General features: G+C 38.8%; 1 protein-coding gene across 3 annotated transcripts in view; it reads left to right on the top strand.

Annotated features, from left to right (window-relative positions):
• CDH11 (cadherin 11) overlaps positions 1–20,471 on the top strand; it is a 141,212-nt gene extending 120,741 nt beyond the window's left edge. For all 3 annotated transcript variants that reach the window (XM_024733711.1, XM_024733718.1, XM_024733724.1), the window contains 5 exons: positions 772–908; positions 1,752–1,885; positions 2,114–2,231; positions 16,553–16,804; positions 19,147–20,471. In XM_024733711.1, coding sequence (XP_024589479.1) covers positions 772–908; positions 1,752–1,885; positions 2,114–2,231; positions 16,553–16,804; positions 19,147–19,643 — 1,138 coding nt within the window. In that variant the 3' untranslated portion in view covers positions 19,644–20,471. The remainder of the gene's footprint in view (positions 1–771; positions 909–1,751; positions 1,886–2,113; positions 2,232–16,552; positions 16,805–19,146) is intronic.
• Positions 20,472–21,181: the final 710 nt, after the last annotated feature.

The raw sequence follows: 21,181 nt of genomic DNA on the forward strand, positions 1-21,181 counted from the left end.
TTACCTTACTACACCACTCCTCTTGACCCATCTTCTACCTCACCTTGCCCCATAATATTCTGGAAATTATTTTGTCTTTTGTTAGAAAAAAGCAAATTTTCTAGTGGACAGGAGTAGCTGAAACCTTCCAACTATGCTGTCAGGCTCAGCCTGGGGTCATTAAAGTGTGGGGAGAATGCTCTACAAATGAATGGCCAAGCCCTCTTTGCATATTTCACAATGGAATTCAGAACCAAGCTACCCGAGAACCCCTAAAACCAAATAAATTGAATAAATTTACTCAAAATACAGTTACCATTTTCCCTTAAGTAAGGAGAAAACTGATTTTTCAGTACCGTAAATGATCTTTGATGATAACTTAAGACTATTTAATATTTCATATGCAGAAATCTGGCAAATGTTCCATACGCTTGTGACTTTCTGAGTAGTTTGGAAGCAAGGCAGACCCACTTCCCAAATGCAGGTTCATAAATTCAGATGGTGGGTGATTGTAGCAAATATGAAGAAATATGCAGCATGTTATTCCATTTCTCAATCAAATATGCTAAACAGCTCTTTCATTCATTGTCCTGAATAAAGAATTCCAATGTTGCAAAGTGATTTCTATAAAAGATTCATGTAAGAAGTTTGAAAAGTAAATTTGATTAAAAAGAAAACCTAGCTCAAGCAATTCATTGAAAAAGTTGCTTTAAATATAGCATGGAGAAAATATTCAAATATTAAGCTGCTTGGAATGTCTTGGTCTAATTGCCTCATTTGCATTCTGCTTAGGTATTCAATCGATCGTCACACTGACCTGGACAGGTTTTTCACTATTAATCCCGAGGATGGTTTTATTAAAACTACAAAACCTTTGGATAGAGAAGAAACTGCCTGGCTCAACATATCAGTTTTTGCAGCAGAAATCCGTAAGTATTATCCTAAGGGTTTTGATTCTACTTTACCAAATATTATTCCTTGAGACTTTCTATATATTCTGGAAAATAACAGACAGCTGAGATAGAACGATTTTTTTTTTTAGTCTTAAACATATTTTTCAATCTTTAAAATTTATTTTTGGTTGCCTATCTAGGGAGACATATAAGCAAATAGAGATGTTTTCATTTTTCTTTGGCAGAACTGGGTACAGACTTGGCACATGAGCTGATAGTCTGTAGCAGCTTGAAACTCTTAACCACCACTGAAAGATTCCCCACTTTATCCTCAGTTTTTTTTAAACCCAGAGCAGCAGAATCCTTAGAGCCAAGATCTGTGGGTTCTTTTTTACCTATAGACCGGTGGTTTGCAAACTTGATCATGCAATGGATTATCATGAAAGGCTTGTTGTAGCAAAGATTTCTGGATCCCACTCTCAGAGCCTCTAACTCAGGTCTTGGGTTGGGTTTGAGAATTTTCACTTCCAACAAATTCCCAAATTGTTTGATGTTCCTCTGGGGATCCCACTTTGAGAACTACTGTTGTGGACTACACTCTGAGGGGGACAGTCTCCATTATAAGCATTTAGAATTAAACCTCAACAGAAAGGGAAAAGTGGTTTATTTCTTACTGGTCTAATGTTGACCTTTATTCTAGGACATCCCCCTCACATTGGATTTGGCATACTTTGGATTTTAGGTGATTTTTGTGCCAACAGTGCCTTTCCCTACAGGGCCTGAATGAGCGGCTGGAGCTCACTTTTTCCCAAGAGTAACCTTGGACCAACATGGATTCCTCCCTTGCACATGTTTACTGTCTCAATTCTCTCCTTTCAGACAACCGGCATCAGGAAGCCAAAGTCCCTGTGGCCATTAGGGTCCTTGACGTCAACGACAATGCTCCCAAGTTTGCTGCCCCTTATGAAGGCTTCATCTGTGAGAGTGACCAGACCAAGCCACTTTCTAACCAGGTAACGCTGCTCTGCCTTGGCTATGAATAAGCATTTAGAAACAGAGTTTGGTTTTGAGAGCATCACCTGGAGATACTTCCCACGGCCCAAGAAGGCTTCAGAGCCCTGGTTTAGCTCTGGAGCTATGTTCTCTAATTAAAATCAGGCTTCTCAGCCAGCCAGGAATTTTTGAATGAATGATGTGCCAATGTCAGCATGATTTATTTATGGGCCACCTTTCTCTTTCAGCCAATTGTTACAATTAGTGCAGATGACAAGGATGACACAGCCAATGGACCAAGATTTATCTTCAGTCTACCCCCTGAAATCATTCACAATCCAAATTTCACAGTCAGAGACAACAGAGGTTCGTACCAAGGTTCCTGTGCATTCAGAGAAGTAGAAATGGAAAATAAATGGCTTTTGATATTGCAGAGCACAAGTATTTCCCCTAATCTTAATAATGCCTTTCTGTTGAAGAACAAACAAAAAATAATAATGCCACCTTTATTTTGAGATATGGGCTCTCTTGGTGCATAGGAATAAGTGAGTCTAATTTTATTTTACGGTTTTTGTTGTTGTTGGCTTTGATATTCACGAAGCAGTGCGAAAACCAAGTGGGGAGGCTTACAGGGCCAATACGCAAACAACTTCATTTATCTTTTTTTAAGAGGTTGATACATCCTTAGGGGGAAGCGTGGCTTTATGAATATTGATATTAAGTAAAGCATTAAAAGAGATTAGTTCAACCTTGTAAGGTAATGTAATCTTTCAGCTGTCCTTCCCTTCCCAGCATAGTTTTAATGCAATGTGGTTGGGTACAGAGCTTGATACCTAAAGGTAGTTATGGAATTACTGCCTGAAGGGCATGAATAAAGCATTGTTCTCCACTGTAAACATGCAAAATTTGATGCAATTTCTACTTCTCATTTCATTAGTCAAGGGGGTTCTAGACTTGGAAATTATTCGAAGTAGTTTTTTGTTGTAGTATAGGCCCAAACTGATGCAGTCCCTTGACAAAGTGTATAGCAGAGCCAAGATCAAAAAATAAATTTCTTGACTCCTGGCAAGGCTATTTTGGCCTGCACCTGTTCCTATAAGCCTGTGACAATGCAGGTCTATAAAAACAGGAAGACGAATGCCATGACTTGACATAGGAATAAAATGTGGTCCTTCTGAACACATGTTTTCATTAGACACATGCTAGCTATGTACGAGGTTATAGATATATTGCTTTCTTGATGACTGAGATCAGGTTTATAGGATCTTAAATTAATCTAATAAGTAATGTTACTTTCCCCACCACCATTATCAGTGTTATCTATATTTCACATACCAGTAACTATGTTCTAAACACCGTGCCAAGATCCTTCCCATACTTTATTTAATTTTCTCAACAGCATCATAGGTGAGGATTATCATTCCCATTTTGAAGATGAGGAAAATGAGGGACAGGCCATTAAGTAAATCAGGCATGTGAGAGCGAGACCTAGATTTTAAACCTGGACATTCAGAGCCTAGAGGCTGCAGCCTAAACCACTGTGCCCCATGCTCTTTGGATTTGGGGGGATATGACCTGGCATACTTTATTATTATTTCTTGGACTGATTTGAGCCTTTCATTATGATCCTTATATCTATGTGTTCATATAATCCCCAATTTACATTTGAGGTCTAATTGCTGGATGTATTCCTGGCAATAACCCTGTTTATCGCTGGACACCTCCTAAAACAGCTGGTGTTTCTAGGCTTTTCTTTGCCAACTTTGCCTCCATCACCTGCCTTGTCTTCTTTTTATGTGTGCAATAATATTTAGTTGCTGTTTACCCTCTGAAAATATTATACTAAGACCTATTGTTCTCTAGGGACTTATAAATATTTCACTTTGTCACAGTACTTCCGAATGCCATCTATATTTTCAAGGAGATTATATTACCATGGAGAAGCCAACCTACTGCACAATTTGTTTCCCCTGCCCTTTCCTATAAGAAACTAATCCTTTGTGGAGCTACCACTTTTGCAGGGAATTGCTACTTTTTAAGAAAAATGACTTTATTAGCTATGGCAAACAGTTAATGAAAACTCCCATGTTTAGAGCTATTATAGAACTTTAAAGCAAATACAGTCCTATAATTATCATTTAATAGAGTTTCTTTCTACCAGATCCTAAAAGTAATTACATATTGAAGTGATCCAAAAAGAGTAATCACATTCTACATCCTATTAATAGCCTACTGAGTTACCAAATTTCCCAGCTGAGACTGTTTTCCATAGAAAACATGAGATAATGGTTTACAGCATGCTGAGTAAAAGCATCAGATTTCTCTCTCCTTGAGTGCTTACTTCCATTATGCCATGTAAATAATCAGGATTGTGTTTGCCTAAACTCAGCATAAGCGTTTGGCCTCTTTAAAAATATAAGAGGGAAAGCCATCTTAATACACACAAGCCTTTTATTTCATTTTTATCTTACTCCATTCTACAGCCGGAGCTTCAAAGACAACTCAGCAGGCAGCAGGAAAGTAGAACACTGGATAACTCTTCAACATTTGAGTCCATCTGGGGCTAATAATATCAAGAGTGGTGCTGTTTGGGGAAATGAAGAGCTGATCCACCCAGGCTTTGAGATGCATTTACTTTGAAAATATTAGACTTATGGCATCTTTAAAAAAAATAAGGAACGTGTAATGAATAAGAAAAGTGCAAAGAAAAAAATACTGAGAAGAGCCCATCTCATTTATGTAGTTCTTCATTGGATTATAAAACCTGCTAATGGCCATTGTTCCACTTAGTTCCTAAACAGCCCTAGGGGGTAGGCATGTTGGATATTTTTATCCCCATTTCCTAGATGAGGAAAGAATATGAAACATCAGAAGATTCAGAGACTTGCCCAAGGTCACTCTAGCAATAAGTGAATTGAACTAAAATGTTTGAGTGTTTAAAGGGTTCTGTCTCATGTAGTAACACTTTATATATTATGAATATAGAGCTTGTGTCTTTTCTAATTAATTATTTTCTTTAAAAATCTTTGTTTACCCCATAATCAAATAACAACAATCTTCAGAAGAGAAAAAATCTAAAATAAATTCATCAATCTAGTATTCCAGGGAAAGTGTGAATAGAAAAGGATAAACTGTACTTCAAGTTTAATTTTAATCACAGCCATAGTAATTGTAAAACATATTTGCAAATAATTTTATAAGTTTCTTCTACTGCATAATTAATACATATTCCTTGTAGGAAAATTATAAAATACAAACAAGCAGAAATAAAATTAGAAATAATAAAATAACTTAATATACTATCCAGAAATAATCACTGCTAATTTTTATAGCCTTCCAGACCAGGGCATGAACCCGCGTCGCCTGCATCTGCAGACGGACTCTCAACCACTGCGCCACCAGGGAAGCCCGGCATATATTTTGATCTTTAAAAAAGGCAACCATAAAATAATGTCCAATTTTTTCCCTGCATAATAATACATGATATGCATTTTTCAGCATCAGTATACTTATGTCAACATTTTTTTCCCCTAAATATCCTCCTAACTTCATTACAAGGGTATATGATATCAGTTGACTATTGTTGTGTAAGTACGTTGTTTTCACACACCTTTGCCAAATATCTAATTATTCTTTTAGGATAGATTCCTAGAGTGGAATTACTGTATCAGAAGCTTTTGATACTTAATTGACAAATTGCCTATCAGAAATATTATACCAATTTATAATTGCATCAGTAAAATAGGTAAGCTCCCATTTCCTCACATTCAAGCCAACTCTAGATACTATTATTCTTTTTAAATGATTCACAAATTGATAAGTGAATTATAATCACATTTAAAATTTTCAATTCCTTTCATTACTAGTAAAGTTAGGACTTTTTAAATAAGTATTGATTCTTTTAATTGAAGCTCTTTTTATTTTTTGCTTTTATTTATTTATTTATTTATTTGGCTGCGTTGGGTCTTCGTTGCTGTGCGCGGGCTTTCTCTAGTTGCGGCGAGCAGGGGCTACTCTTCATTGGAGCACGTGGGCTTCTCACTGCGGTGGCCTCTCTTGTTGCAGAACATGGGCTCTAGGCCACGGGCTTCAGTAGTTGCAGCACACGGGCTCAGTAGTTGTGGCTCGAGGGCTCTGGAGCACAGGCTCAGGAGCTGTGGCACATGGGCTTAGTTGCTCCGTGGCATGTGGGATCTTCTGGGACCAAGGATTGAACCCATGTCCCCCACATTTGCAGGCAGATTCTTAACCACTGTGCCATCAGGGAAGTACAAAATTTTTTTTTTCTTTTTTTCGGCCACGTGGCATGTGGGATTTTAGTTCCCTGACTAGGGATCGAACCCGTGCCCCTTGCAGTCAAAGCCCAGAGCCCTAACCACTGGACCACCAGGGAATTCCCTGACTCTTTTTTTTGCTTTATAAATTGGCTACTCATGTCCTTTACCCAGTTTTTGAACTGTATATTCATCAATTTGCAATTGATTCATAAAGTCTCTTCATCTTTTAATGCTGTTAACTTGTGACTTATCATACCTTTTGCATAGATTTCTCCAATGTTTCAATGTCCTTTCAATCCTGATTATGCTATGTTCTAAAGTATAGATGTTGTACTTTTTGTATCAGTTTTTCTGCTTAAAATTATTCTTAGCAAGACTTTCCTCATGGAAAAGTGATATCAATATTCACCTAGCTTATCTTCTTATATATCATGTTTCCCATTTCAATCATTTATCCATGTGAAATAAATACACAGGCTCCCTTTGTTGGCCATTTCCTAAATATCATTTAAGAAATGGTCATTTCCAATTGCTTTGCAACGCCATCCTTATTTTCACCTACATTACATACTATTAGATTTTTTTTTTTGGACTATCAACTCTCCCTATTCTATTTATTCTCATGATAGTATCATATTTTTCTTTAACGGTTGCACACGTATAATATGTGTGTTAAAATCTGACAAGGGTTTTGTCTACATTATTTTCATTTTATTACTCTTTCTTAGCTTTTGGTTTCTTTGTTCCTCCAGGTATAATTTAGAATTATTTTTCAGGTGCCTGATAAGTATCTTCATGAATTTTATTGAGTTTACCTTAAATTTATGGATTAATTTAACAACTAAGAATTTTAAAATATTCTTCCTATCTAGAAGCATGATCTGACTTTCCACTGATTCAGTTCTCTTTTTATTACCATCAGGAATGTTTTATAGTTTTCTTCATTTTTGTTCTATGCATTTCTTACTAAGTTTATGGCTAGCTACTTTATATTTTAGATACTATTATGAGGTAGATTTTTAAATTATGTATATTTTCTAAGTGACCATTTTTAGTATAAACTATAGCTCTTTTAGTTAGTTCATTTATTATTGGACATTGTTCTAAAGTGATATAACTTCTAAGCTTATTTTCTTAGGTTTTCTAGGGAGACAGCTACATAAAAATTAAATAATAATAATTTGCTTCATTCTTTTTTTAATATTTGGGGTTTTTTTACAAATTGCATTATTTGCATTTTATATGTTAAATAATAGCAATAATAATGGCTTTACGTGTTACTTTAATGGGGATATTACTTCTAGAGTTTCATCATTAAGCATAATATTGGTTGTTAGATTAAAATTAAGAAGATTAAAATTAAGATTTGTGTTAGGGTGTGTGTGTATTTTAGGAAGTTTCCTTTCCATTAGCATTTTATTTTTAAAAATGGATGTTCAATTTTTAATCACGATTTTTGGATTCTAACAAAGAGATAGTATGATTTTGACCCTTGACCTAATGACTCAATAAATTAAATTGACATATCCTGATACTGAACCTCATATTTTAAAGTTCCAAACCTCTTATTCTAAACAATGATAAAATATAGAGAAAAGAGCAAGAGCTAAAGATTAAATATTGGCTTTAGCAGATAGTCCCAGATATCAGGAAATTCCCAAAAGCACATGCAGCAAAGTTAGTTATATTGTGAAAGCACAGCTAATTCTGATAGTGACTATTTCATGACCTACCTGCAGAGGAGCTGTAGCTATCATGATGGCCTCCAAACAGGCTGTCTGACTCTAGTCTTGCCCCCCATTAACTCAGCCCTTACTGATAATGTCTTTCTTCTTAAAATTATTCTATGGGTCTCCATTTCTGGGATTTAACTGAAACTTTATAGCCTAGTGAGCAAGAAATGATATGATCTACCTCCCATAAACGTTGCATCTACTATCTCCTTTCTCTTGCTACCTTATAACGTAGGCTCCAGAAACTTCAAACCACCTTTAGTTTCCCAAATATGCCATGCTCTCACATGTCCATGCTTTTGTTCTGTGGAAAATGTACCCCCACTGCCTATTATACCACCTCTTTCAAGTCTCACCATAGATGAAGTCTCTTAGGGGAAGCTTTGCTGGACATCCCCAGCCCATTTGGATGCTATGTCCTCTGTGCACCAGGAACACTGCACTAACCTCTAGTATTTTTCTTATCACTCTGCGTTCTAAGCATACATTTCCCTGTCTGTCTCCCATTAGAATGTGAGCTCTGTGGGGGCAGTACCCCAAAACTTAAGAAAAATGGGTTAACTGAATGCAGGAATTAAAGTGAAAGAGTAGATGGAAAGACATGTAATGTGCTTCAGACATTTCAGGGATTAGTTATTACTGTGGAAAAATGATTATGTTATGAGATAAGCTTCAGGCTGAAAAAGACAACCCATCTTTTGGTGTTGGAATGTTCTGTAGGAGCCAAGACCGCATCATCCATCCATCCACCCTTTCATTATTTATTATTCCACAAAGTTATATTGGACATCTAAGGTTTGGATCCAGGAAGAGGTGACTTTCAAATGTATTTATTTTGTAAGTGTATTATCTAATATGGGCCAAGTTATAGATCAAATGAGCTCTGATACCTGATACATTCAGAGTTAAGTTTGAACTGCTAAAAAATAAAAAAAACAAAAAACAAAGAGAACAAAAAAGAGTTTGTATGGAAAGCAGGCTTGGCTGTGTAAGGAAAGATAGCCAAGACAGACTGACCCTGATTAGACCAATTGGCAAACATCTTTCCTTCTTTCCTCTTCCCCCTTCCCCGCAACCCCCACTTTTTGGTCTAAACTAAGGACAGTTCTTTTTTTGATGAGCAGCACCAAAAATCATCTAAATATGCTTCTGGTTTTTCACTTTTATAATTCAAAGATAGCCAAACAGATTTCTGTGGAACTTTTCCCCCCTTAATTGCTTCAATATGGAAGATGCTCTGTTGGCAGATCAAAATGGCAGATGGCTTTTAATGCCCTGCCATTTTCACTGTATAAATAATTATGTTCTCTTCTCTGCCTGAAATTCATGCTGCAGCTTGTCCAACACAGAATACAATTTATCTGGAAACCCACCCCCTCCTCAATTCAAGAGAAAGAGAAATAGGTCTTCTTGGTGGATCAGACAGATTCTTCTTTCAAGGTTCCCTCTGGTCACTGACTTAACTACTCTTGGGATTTCTCAACTCACTGAAAGACCCTAAATGTTTATATCCCGCTGAATTCCTTGGTAGTTTTCCTTGTCTTAAACCAAGAAATATATTCCTTTCTCCCTCCCTATCACCAAAGGAGAAAATTGTCCTCTAACAAAAGTGGAGGGAGAGTTGATTCTAAGGGATGTGATAATTTATAACAATGAAAAGTCTATTGATACCACGAACAGGGCACACTTAGATGCCTCATACACACATGCACATAGGCAATTATTCCACAGTGTTATTTGTTGCATTTTGTATTTTGCCGATCCCTTAGTGTCAAAGGTGTTAAGTGAAAGATCATGATCCTCCCCCTTCCCCTGTAGTATGTAGCTCCTTGATTTAGAGGGGAAACATTACAGCCATCAGAGTCTTGCATCAAACAATTTTCTGCATTAATATTTTAAGGCTAGTCTCATAGAATTTACCTCATTGTAGCATTTCCTTTATTCCAAAATATTGAGAAAATAATAGATTTCTTTTTGTCCCTTGCATGTTGGTTTGTTTCTGAAGGTGTGTGTGTGTTTCTGGAAGTGCTATGGGAAGAGAGGTGTTGAATGAGTGCCCTTAATTCTTTGTAGGTCTCTCTGACATAAACATCTTAGGTTTCTAAGAGCAGCTCTTTTATCTGGGACCTGAGTCTATCTGGATTTAGCTATAGGCTGTGATGGGGTCCATCTAATTAACTAACCATGTTGGGGAAATTTGGTTAAAAAAAAAAAAGAACCAATGTAATTGGCATGCAATAATATCAGGATTCTAGGGTCTGCTGTGCACTGGGAAAAATACAGTGAAACCTAGAGGAGTTTGAATCCTAGTTTCGTTTGTATTTTCCATGTTATTGTGATCAATTGCTTCCTCCACTTCTTTTCATATAAAATAAAGGTAATTATACTTTCTGCACATAATTTAAAAATTCTTTGGGATAAGGTAGGCAGAAGTAACAAGGAATAAGGTTTGCACATATTAGCAGCTCGATAAATGTTACTTAGTTGGATCTGACTCACCCTAAATAATGAGAAAAGAATAATGAGACAAAGAGATGATATTTACTGGGAACAAGATCCATAATATTGATACAGGCAGCGCTGATGGAGTTGGGTTCAAACATACAAAGTGGGAGAAGATGGAGTCTGGAAATTGATGGCAAGCTAATCAGTAAAATCTGACTGTGTGGGAAAGCCAGATGGATGCTGAGATATAGTGAAAGAAACATCCTTCAACTGTTTATTCCTCTAACACACAAAATACTGCTAACCAGTGATGAGTGAGCAAGGTTCTTGCCTTCAGGGAGGTTACTGTCTGATGGAGAGGACAGACATTCAAACAGTTACCATAGACTGTGAAATGAAATATGAGCAGTGACTATGGGTAGATAGATGGCTCGTACGATGTTCAGAAAGACAAGAAAAGATATATACGCAAGCTATTAAGTTCACCTTTAAGCATTAGTCAGATCAGAAAATTAATGCTACAAACTTTAAAAATGTTATTTGAAATTTCTATTATTTCAGTCCCTCCCTCAGATTCAAGGTGGCAAATACTGGCATCAAAAATTGAAATTAATTTTTCAAAAATCACATCTCTAAATGAGTATTAAAAAACCTAAATAATTACACCTTTCAATGATGTCTTTTGTAATTGTATAGCATGTGTACTTCTGAAATTATTAAACTTGAAACTCCACTGAGACTTTTGGGACACACTATATATATATATGTATATATATATTTTTTTCATTATTCTTATACAGCTATTGCCACATTTCTAAGGGAAGTAGAGAGGACCCAGAAGAAAGTAATCAAATAATGATTATTCTACTAGTGACTGCATAACTATCTTCAAGTGTGTGGAAGCTTTTAATGTGGTAGATAGATCTACTTTGTCTCTGAGGTTTGAGCGGAAAGGGTAGAGTGGGTAGATTTAGGTCAGAAGTGAATTAAATAAGAGCAAGGCTTAAGGCTTGGCCTAGATTCTCCATTTTTTTTTTTTTTTTTTTTTTTAACAGTCTCAAGAGATGGGCTCCAGTCTGATGCAGACAGCGCCTATCTTCACAGGCTGAAGTATCTCTGATCAAGTTGATCAGTGGGGGAATTTTTAGCTTTGGAACAGAGAGGGACAGAGGAAAAGAAGTGGTAAGGAAGAGCATCTTAAGATGCTCTTTAGGAAAGCTACTGGGGCAACATTCTCTCACCTTAGGCCAAGGCTCTCTCCTGACATCATGGTGAGAGCAGAAAGTACTAATCCTTTGCTTCAGTGATTCCTCTTTTCAGGTTGTTAATATGCAGGGGCTATGCCCATATACTGCCCATTTTGCCCTGTTCCCATTATTTTTTTACCTAATACAAGGTTGGCACTCTGTGCAGTCTATGTATCAAAGGCTGCTCCCCTATCATAATTTTCCCTTTTAATATCAGTTGTATATATTCCTCCCTTGGGTGACATCATCATCATAGCCCATACATTTGCATCTCTAAACTGGTACCATGGAGACATCATTATCAGGAACTTTTACATTTTGTTAGTTTAATGACAAAGTGTGCAGATAAAAACAGCATACGATTAGGAGTCCAGGTTGTAGCCATAAAAATTTGAAACCTGAATTTATTTTCCATTAATAGAAATACTACAATTTGTACATCACATATACTAGTAATTTATAGCCTCATTTACAAGTTTTTGCCTAAGTAGGGGTAAGAAAAAGGAACTGCTAACTGCTTCCATGTTTGTGGCCAGGGAGGAGAACATTGGGTGTCAGGATGAAACACCGAGGTGCTTGAAAAACATTTTCTTGGGCTTCCCTGGTGGCGCAGTGGTTGAGAGTCCGCCTGCCGATGCAGGGGACACGGGTTCGTGCCCTGGTCCGGGAAGATCCCACGTGCCCGGAGCGGCTGGTCCCGTGAGCCATGGCCGCTGAGCCTGCGCGTCCGGAGCCTGTGCTCCGCAGCGGGAGAGGCCCGCGTACCGCAAAAAAAAAAAAAAGAAAAACATTTTCTTACCATGGGAAATATATCACCCAGGATTGAAGAGCATGAACTATCTCCTACCTCTGGATGATGAGCCCTGCTATGTAGGCAACTGCATTCAAAACTGCGATGACATTTCCAAGAATTCACTTTCCTCTCTTTGTCAATATGTTTCTCTTCCTCATTAGTCTACCGCACCAAGAGGAGAGCTTCCAGAATAGAATTAATATTTACTGAGCATCTCCAACAGCCTGGCACTACGCTAAGTACCTTTATGAATGGAATCAAATTTAACCCTAAAAATTATTAGCTTTCTGGATGAGAATACAGCAAATCAAGACATTTACCTAACATGTCTAAAAGTCAGGCAATTGATATGTAGAAGAGTCGAGATTCAAACCCAGGTCTGCTGACCCCAAATACTGAGAGATTTGCTCTTTGGAAGCTTTATAAAGGAGAAGGGTCTGAGAAATCTCTTGATGGAAATTTAAAAATCCATACAACATTTGTCGTTTTCTGCCTCATATTATTAACCATGGAGCCAATTTGACACTTCCCTGAAAACGTGTCCTCACAGAAGGTTTTATTTTTTTCTTGGGTCACCGATAAACCTCAGAAATGTGTATGTCCAAAGTAAGGGGACCCTCTCAAAGACAGATAGGGAGTAGCTGGCTAATTAAAATAATCTAGATGAGAGAATCTGTAGCCAAACATAAGATGCAAAATTGATTTCCTAGAGGGGTTTTTTATTACTGTGTGTTTCTTTTTCCACTTGTTTTTCTAGAGTTGATTTTCATGGAGTCCCTGCCCATAGTGGCTCTTTTTGTTAGTAAAAGATCAGTGATCAGAGTGGACCACAAGAAAGACTATCAGAGAATATGTCACTGTCTCCTCTGACATGGCCCTCCCCCAGAAAGGCTCATCCCTGCATTGGTGCTGGGGCCACTTAGATCTAGAGGGGGGATATTTTATGCATTCATGTCACAGCAACTACCTACGTACCACAGTAACCACCTAAGTGCCAAACTAGTCTGGTTAGACATGCTTCTTGTCTAACCATATCTACCCTTCATCAGTTCACCATCCCTGGAGGATCTCAATACTGGTGCTAGGTTTTCTGGTAGAATGATTCCTGAGCCCTCTGGAAGCACAGCCCAGAGGACAACCATGGGCTTTTATTATATTGTTTGGTTCCAAGAGCAACCCCATGAGGCATGCTTGATATCATCCAGCATCCTCATTTTAAAGATGAATAAGTGAGGCTCTGACAGGACAAGTGACTTATTCTAAAGCATGGATTTAGAATATGCCCAGAAAGAGACCTTCACTCCATTTATTTTCCACCTCTCAAACTAATCTTAAAATCCATATGTGAAACATGTTTGACTAGAAGACATTTTTTAAAAGTTCTCGAGATTCTACTGATGAATCACTCAGCGACAGTAAATGGTTCAGTCAGCAGGGTACTTTGATGAGCTTTCATTTCATAGTTACAGTGTGTCTGAGAGGACTCAGCTGTTCAGAATGTGAAACATCTTGAATTCGCAGGCTGGTGTCCTGCTCAGAAACATGTTTTCCATTAGTGTTTGATTTTCAATTACCTTCATGTGTAAGCCAGCCTGCTATGATCCGGAGGTACAGTCTTGCATGGATGGCACATTGAAAAATAGATTTTAAATTACGGCTTCCACGGGTTTAAAAAAATAAAAAACACTCAGGTCACATTCCCTCCAAACTACACCATGGGTAACAGGGTGGAACCCAATAGATAAACTAAGTGAATGCCCTCTTGGGGATGTCATTTGTATCAGAGAGGTATATTTGACTGAGCAATTAATTTGCTTTTCTTCGTAAATTTTTCATTTTTATTTACGATGGCATTTGTGACATTTCAGAGCATTAAAATGTGGTAGATATTTTAACTTTTTTTTTTTTTTTTTTTGCGGTACGCAGGCCTCTCACTGTTGTGGCCTCTCCCACTGCGGAGCACAGGCTCCGGACGCGCAGGCTCAGTGGCCATGGCTCACGGGCCTAGCCGCTCTGCAGCATGTGGGATCTTCCCGGACCGGGGCACGAACCCGTGTCCCCTGCATTGGCAGGCGGACTCTCAACCACTGCGCCACCAGGGAAGCCCCGATATTTTAACATTTCATTTGTGAAAGTCTTACTTGAATTCAAAAGAAATTTATGAGATGGAAAAAATAACATTTGAATTAATTATGTAGATATGTAAATTTTTTGTATTTGTTAAGCATACAACAATGTTATAGCCTAGAATAGGAAAGAACAGTCAGGAAACTGAATATTAACATTCTATTTGACCAGCTTATTTTTATTTTTTCATGATTTTTCATAGTACAAATAATTTTCCTCCAGTGGTAAGAGCAATATACACCAATCACACAAACTTCCGAAAATACAGAAATGAGGGCTAGCTGTTCTGCCCTGTTTTTATTGAGAGATTGGCAGCAAAGGGCAGAGGATCCGTCATTAATAAGTCTTGCCAAAAGCCAGCAGGTACACACACCTTACCTTCTGCAATACTCAGAATATCTGCTCAGTCCTAACTGAGACTGAATCTGCCATTTGTATGTATTTTTTTATCTCACACAGAATATATTACATTTCCTTTAACCTAAAATATATGAATTCAATTTTTAGATTCTAAGATAATTTTTCCTACCACAAGAGCTAATTCATAGTCCTGTCAATCCATTTAAAGCATGCTGGCTATTGGGCCATCATGTTGGTCATAACATTCTTATTGCTATAAATTACTGATTCCTAACTCACACAAAAAAATGTGTGCCATATTGAGGATGTGTGTGTGTGTATGTGTGTGTGTGTATAATTTGATGGAGTATATTCAAAACTTCCACAGTTTTATAATAGCGATGTTTTCCAAACGCAGAGCATATGGCCTAGAAAAATTCTTTTTGGCTGGTAGAGATATGCAGAAAACACGATGAGGAAGCATTTGGAGGAATAGGTTACAAACAATTGGGAAATACATGAAAACGAACATCTGGAACTTGGGTGAAACTTTTCCCAGAACAAGGTTACGACATTTGTTCAACAAATATTTATTGAATGTCTGCTGTGTGTCCAGCACTGGAGAGACTGAGATGAATCAGATAAAAGCCCCTATTGTCTAGAAGTTCACAGTCTAGGAGAGACCCAAGTAGTTATGCCACCAAATAATGACAGAAGAGTGGGAGGCTGATTTCTGTAGGAACGTACAGTAGGATGGGTCACAAAGGAGAAGAGGGGAGAGGTCTAGAAATGGCTCCCAGAAAGTGGCTTTTGGATTCAGTTTTGAGGCTTGAGAAGTTGACTTGTAATGATCAAAGGAACGGCTTTTGGGGGCATTAAAGCAAAGGGTCAAAGCCAAGGCATACAAAGAGTGTAGTGTGCTGGGGAACAGACATGAGTTCTGCACAGCAGGCTGAACCGGGGCGTGTGGGAAGGGGCGGGCATGAGCCTAGAAGGCAAGGTAAAACCTAGATCAGGGAACTATCTGGTGATCCACCGTGTAGATGTGGGCTGTGTTGTGTGAGCAGCAGAGAAAACGTCATCTTTTTAAACAGGAGTGACAGGTTTAACTGGGTGGCTGAATTTCAGAGAAACTGTAAACCTGCTGCTGGGTTTATAAAATATTTCCACTTTAAAGATAATATTTTCCTTTAGGACTTATAAGTGGGTTCATAGTTTGGGCAAGATTTGAGGGTGGATTAGAAATCTCTCAAAAAAGTAACAAAAACTGGCCAAAGGCTTGTCACGAAGTAGGGAAAGTACAAACATGAAAAAGAAAGGTTTTGTGTGTTTTTTCTCACACTCGCCTATATATTTAATCTTATTGTATATTAACATAGAGTGTGGGATTGAAGGCCGTACTTCCTTGTATTTGAGGAAAGGGACAACACCCAAACAGAAAATGGTGTGGTTACCCGGCCACTGAAGGCATTCATATCGACGAAATAAAAAAGAGCTGATTTCTGCGTTTCATTTCGAGATGGGACAAAACTCAGGGATCCTTGTCATGCCAAATGACTGTGGCTTCTATAGATGTCTAGATTAAAGAACAAGTGGGGAGGATTCTGGTTGTAGCCTTGGGGTGAGAAGAGCACATTCAGATCAGCCAAGCTGAACGCAAAGATGTGAAGTCTGTGATTCCGTGGTCTTGCTCTGCGAGTACACCTTGTCTCCCCTCTTCCAACAGATAACACCGCAGGGGTGTACGCCCGGCGCGGAGGGTTCAGTCGGCAGAAGCAGGATTTGTACCTCCTGCCCATTGTGATCAGTGATGGTGGAATCCCTCCCATGAGTAGCACCAACACCCTCACCATCAAGGTCTGTGGGTGTGATGTGAACGGGGCACTGTTGTCCTGCAACGCAGAGGCCTACATCCTGAACGCTGGCCTGAGCACTGGGGCGCTGATCGCCATCCTTGCCTGCATCGTCATTCTCCTGGGTAAGGAACCTCCCAGGTTACCTGTAGGAAGGGCCTTTCAACCAGATGCCCATCCTTGAAACACATATATTTCTCAAGTTACTGGGAATTGTGCTATATGCCATGGAGGCAATTTGAGACAAAAAAGAGGTGATGCCTGACTGCTCATGTATTTTAGGGTATGGTGGGGGAACAGGCAACTTAACAAGCATTATAGCCGAGTTGGAGGTGGTTGTGATGAGCAAATGCCGGGCATCACAGGACTGTGTAACAGAAGACATCTGGGGGCATCAGCAGGGGACGGGGTTTAACATCAGAGATTTTTCAGGAGAGGAATTTAGGCAAAGACCTAGTATATGAACAATGGTGTGCCTTACAAGAGGAATGAGAAGAGTTAGAGGTAGAAAGAATAATCGTGATGTCAAAGACGGTCTATGAAGGACTCAAGGAACTGGATGAAGACTGGCCTGGCTGAAGCTGATCTGGGCTCCTCCTCTGGATGTGATATGTAATATCTGGGTGCATGCATCAGCTCATGGGGAGCCCAGAGCAGCTTTTCCTGCACTTGCCTGCTGAGTTAGGTGCCCCTCTTCTGCACATGGTCCCATCCGTGGTTTACTCTGTAATAGCAGGAATGTGCTGACGCAGGTAGCATCTACCAGTGCCGGGCCTCAGGAAGATTAGATCGGTTGTCCCAAAACCTCCGAACTCGTGTATGACAAAAACATCAGGATTCAAATCTAAGTATGTCTGACATCAAATTTATACTTGTTCCATGACGGCTAGTTCTTCACTGAATGAATTAATGTGTCCCTGATACACAGGGAAGAGCCAGCAAGTTTAGTTCAACCAATAGTTCATGAGTATTTTCTGGGTACCAGGCCCTGTGTTCAGCCCTGGGGGATAAAGAGAAGAATCATACAAGATCTCAGTGATCAAAAAGTTCATAGTCTATTGAGGAAAATAGGCATGAGCAGATAAAGTGTAGAGGCACATGGTGAGCACCATGATAGAGACACGAACCTAAGGCAGTGGGGGCACAAGAGTAGAAAGTACCTGATGTTGACTGGGAAGGTCAGAGACAACTTCCTGGAGGATGTAACATACTTATTAGATGCTGAAAGAGCTTTCCAGCTGGAGAAAGGGGCTGGGATGGATGGATAGTCCAAGCAGAGGGAGCAGAAAACAGAAAAGCTCTGAGAAGTTCATGATCTAGTGGTGGAGGCAGATGTGTGAACAGTGTGACACGTGTCACGGTGATGGCCAGGTGGGTACATAGAGTAGATACCAATAGCCCTGTCTGGTATCAGAATGGGATATCAGGAAGGATTTTTGTGATGAAAGATAAAGAGTCAGCCAAGCAAAGAAAGTGAAAAAGAATGGTCCTGGTGAGGGTGCTGTTACAGAAGGCACAGGGGAAAGACACTGCCTGCTGAGCACTGGAAGCCGTTCACAGTCTGGTCCAGGGCAGACCCTCATCCCTGCATCTCAGAGCGATGGTGGACCCAGAGGGGCTCTCAAGTCACTTGCCAAATTCAGCCACAAACGCTTTCTTCAGTCTTGCTGAGTGTGCGGGCGAGTGTTCCAATGGAACATTGTGGGGAAGTGGGGGGGTTGATAGAGAATGAAACAGTGTCAGAGCTTTCCTTATAAGCAACTCTGCTTATTCATCCTAGATGCCCTGAGTTTAGTGGAATCCCCTCTCCCAGGGAAGAGACAGTTACAGTGGTTTCATCTGACGCTGTTTCCCTGTACTCAGAGAAGATTTGTCATTTGTCTTTTGGGGGTCTTTATAAACTACCCCTCTTCTATACAGTGGTGTGAAGAGAGTCTAGCCATGCTTATGATAAGATTTCTTATAACGGTAGAGTAAGGTCAATGCTGACCCCACCTCAGAACTCTGGGCAGGGGCTCAGCACCTCCTGTAGAAAGTTAGGACCTCAAGTCTCTGAATGTCCTCATTTGTAAACTTTGGAGAGGCAGCTGTCTTCCTTTGCAAAAAGAAACAGGCATAACCCACTTTTAAGAGGCTGCAGACGGACACATTTAGAATCTTCCTAATTCTTCTGAAGATGACTTCTAAATAGTGTCAGATTCATTTGTAAAAACTCAAAATAGTTCCAACTTGCCAGTTTGTTTGGATATAATATTTTCCTGGAAGAATTTTGCAGATGAAGAGCCAGGTGTAGGGCAACTTTGCACATCTTTGGGGATTCCAGGTAAAGCTCTCATTTCATAGACTGGTCCCAGTTCTGAAGCATGTGTACACCATGCTTTAAGGTAAGCAGAGTTTCCCTGGGAAAAGAACCCAGAAGACTGGGCTTAACCTATGCTTCCTTTCTTTTTCTTTTTTTTCCCTATAGTCATCGTAGTGTTGTTTGTGACACTGAGAAGGCAAAAGAAAGAACCACTCATTGTCTTCGAGGAAGAAGATGTCCGTGAGAACATCATTACCTATGATGATGAGGGGGGTGGGGAAGAAGACACAGAAGCCTTTGATATTGCCACCCTCCAGAACCCTGATGGTATCAATGGATTTATCCCTCGCAAAGACATAAAACCTGAATATCAGTACATGCCTAGACCTGGGCTCCGGCCAGCACCCAACAGTGTGGATGTGGATGACTTCATCAACACGAGAATACAGGAGGCAGATAATGACCCAACCGCCCCTCCTTATGACTCCATCCAGATCTATGGTTACGAAGGCAGGGGCTCTGTGGCCGGGTCCCTGAGTTCCTTAGAGTCGGCCACCACAGATTCAGACTTGGACTATGACTACCTGCAGAACTGGGGACCTCGATTTAAGAAACTAGCGGACTTGTATGGTTCCAAAGACACTTTTGATGACGACTCTTAACAAAAACGATACAAATTTGGCCTTAAGAACTGTGTCTGGTGTTCTGAAGAATCTAGAAGATATGTAAACAGGTATTTTTTTAAAACAAGGAAAGGCTCATTTAAAACAAGCAAAGTTTTACAGAGAGGATACATTTAATAAAACTGCAAGGACATCAAAGTGGTAAATACTGTGAAGTACCTTTTCTCACAAAAAGGCAAATATTGAAGTTTATCAACTTGGCTAGAGGAAAACCACTTGGCATACAAAATATTTAAGAGAAGGGGAAGTCTAACGGTGAACTCACAATGAAGGGAAATTGTTTATGTGTTATGAACATCTAAGTCTTTTTTTCTTCTTTTTTTTTTTAAATTTGTCAAAGAAGCTTCCACAAAATTAGAAAGGACAACAGTTCTGAGCTGTAATTTCGCCTTAAACTATGGACACTCTATATGTAGTGCATTTTTAAACTTGAAATATATAATATTCAGCCAGCTTAAACCCATACAATGTACGTACAATACAATGTACAATTATGTCTCTTGAGTATCAATCTTGTTACTGCTGATTCTTGTAAATCTTTTTGCTTCTACTTTCATCTTAAACTAATACGTGCCAGATATAACTGTCTTGTTTCAGTGAGAGGCGCCCTATTTCTATGTCATTTTTAATGTATCTATTTGTACAATTTTAAAGTTCTTATTTTAGTATACATACAAATATCAGTATTCTGACATGTAAGAAATGTTACGGCATCACACTTATATTTTATGAACATTGTACTGTTGCTTTAATATGAGCTTCAATATAAGAAGCAACCTTTGAAATAAAAAAAAGATTCTTTTTTAATTCTGGGTTTGATTCTTAACATTGAAAAAAATTATTTCTAATGACCCATTTATAATTCTAATTTAAGATATTTGTGATCTTTTAATAACTATTTATGATTTGTTGTAGTCTGCTGCTTTTATTGTTTATTTAAAATCAAATATGTTTTACATATGTTTTTTCAGACAAAATTCTGTAGCATTGTTTAAAGCTCTTTTGTACATTCTCGGTGTTAGCTTCCTGCCTTCTCTTCACACGCATCTTCTATAAAAGAAGGATGCTAAAGATCTAGGTCAGTCTATGATTTTGCAATACTTGTTATATAATATGCGTTTATCTTGTGTATCAGTAATTTGATGGTTATGAGAAACGAGTCCATGAGGGAATGAGGGAATGAAATGATCAGAACTCTGAAGTTCAAGATGAAGATTTTATGCCCCATACCGAGCATTTGAGGGTTGGCGGGGTGAAGAGTCAAAAATATACATTTGCCACGTGTAGTTATCAGATCAGACCTCCAATGTTATTCTATTCTTCCTTACTTTGATCTTGCCAGGCTATCATAATGCCCCTGCCAGTTGAAACTGCTTATTTTTCCTTTTATAATTTTAACTCCTCTTAAAACAATGTGGCATTCTAAAGTTTGATCAAAGAAAGAGCAATTCATTTCCAAACCTTGTTTTAAAATATGCTTTGGGCCATAAGCTCAGAATGAGGACAGGGACCATGGT

Source organism: Neophocaena asiaeorientalis, unplaced genomic scaffold (genome assembly GCF_003031525.2).
Source record: "Neophocaena asiaeorientalis asiaeorientalis breed wild unplaced genomic scaffold, Neophocaena_asiaeorientalis_V1.1 scaffold90, whole genome shotgun sequence".
Lineage (NCBI taxonomy): Eukaryota > Metazoa > Chordata > Mammalia > Artiodactyla > Phocoenidae > Neophocaena > Neophocaena asiaeorientalis.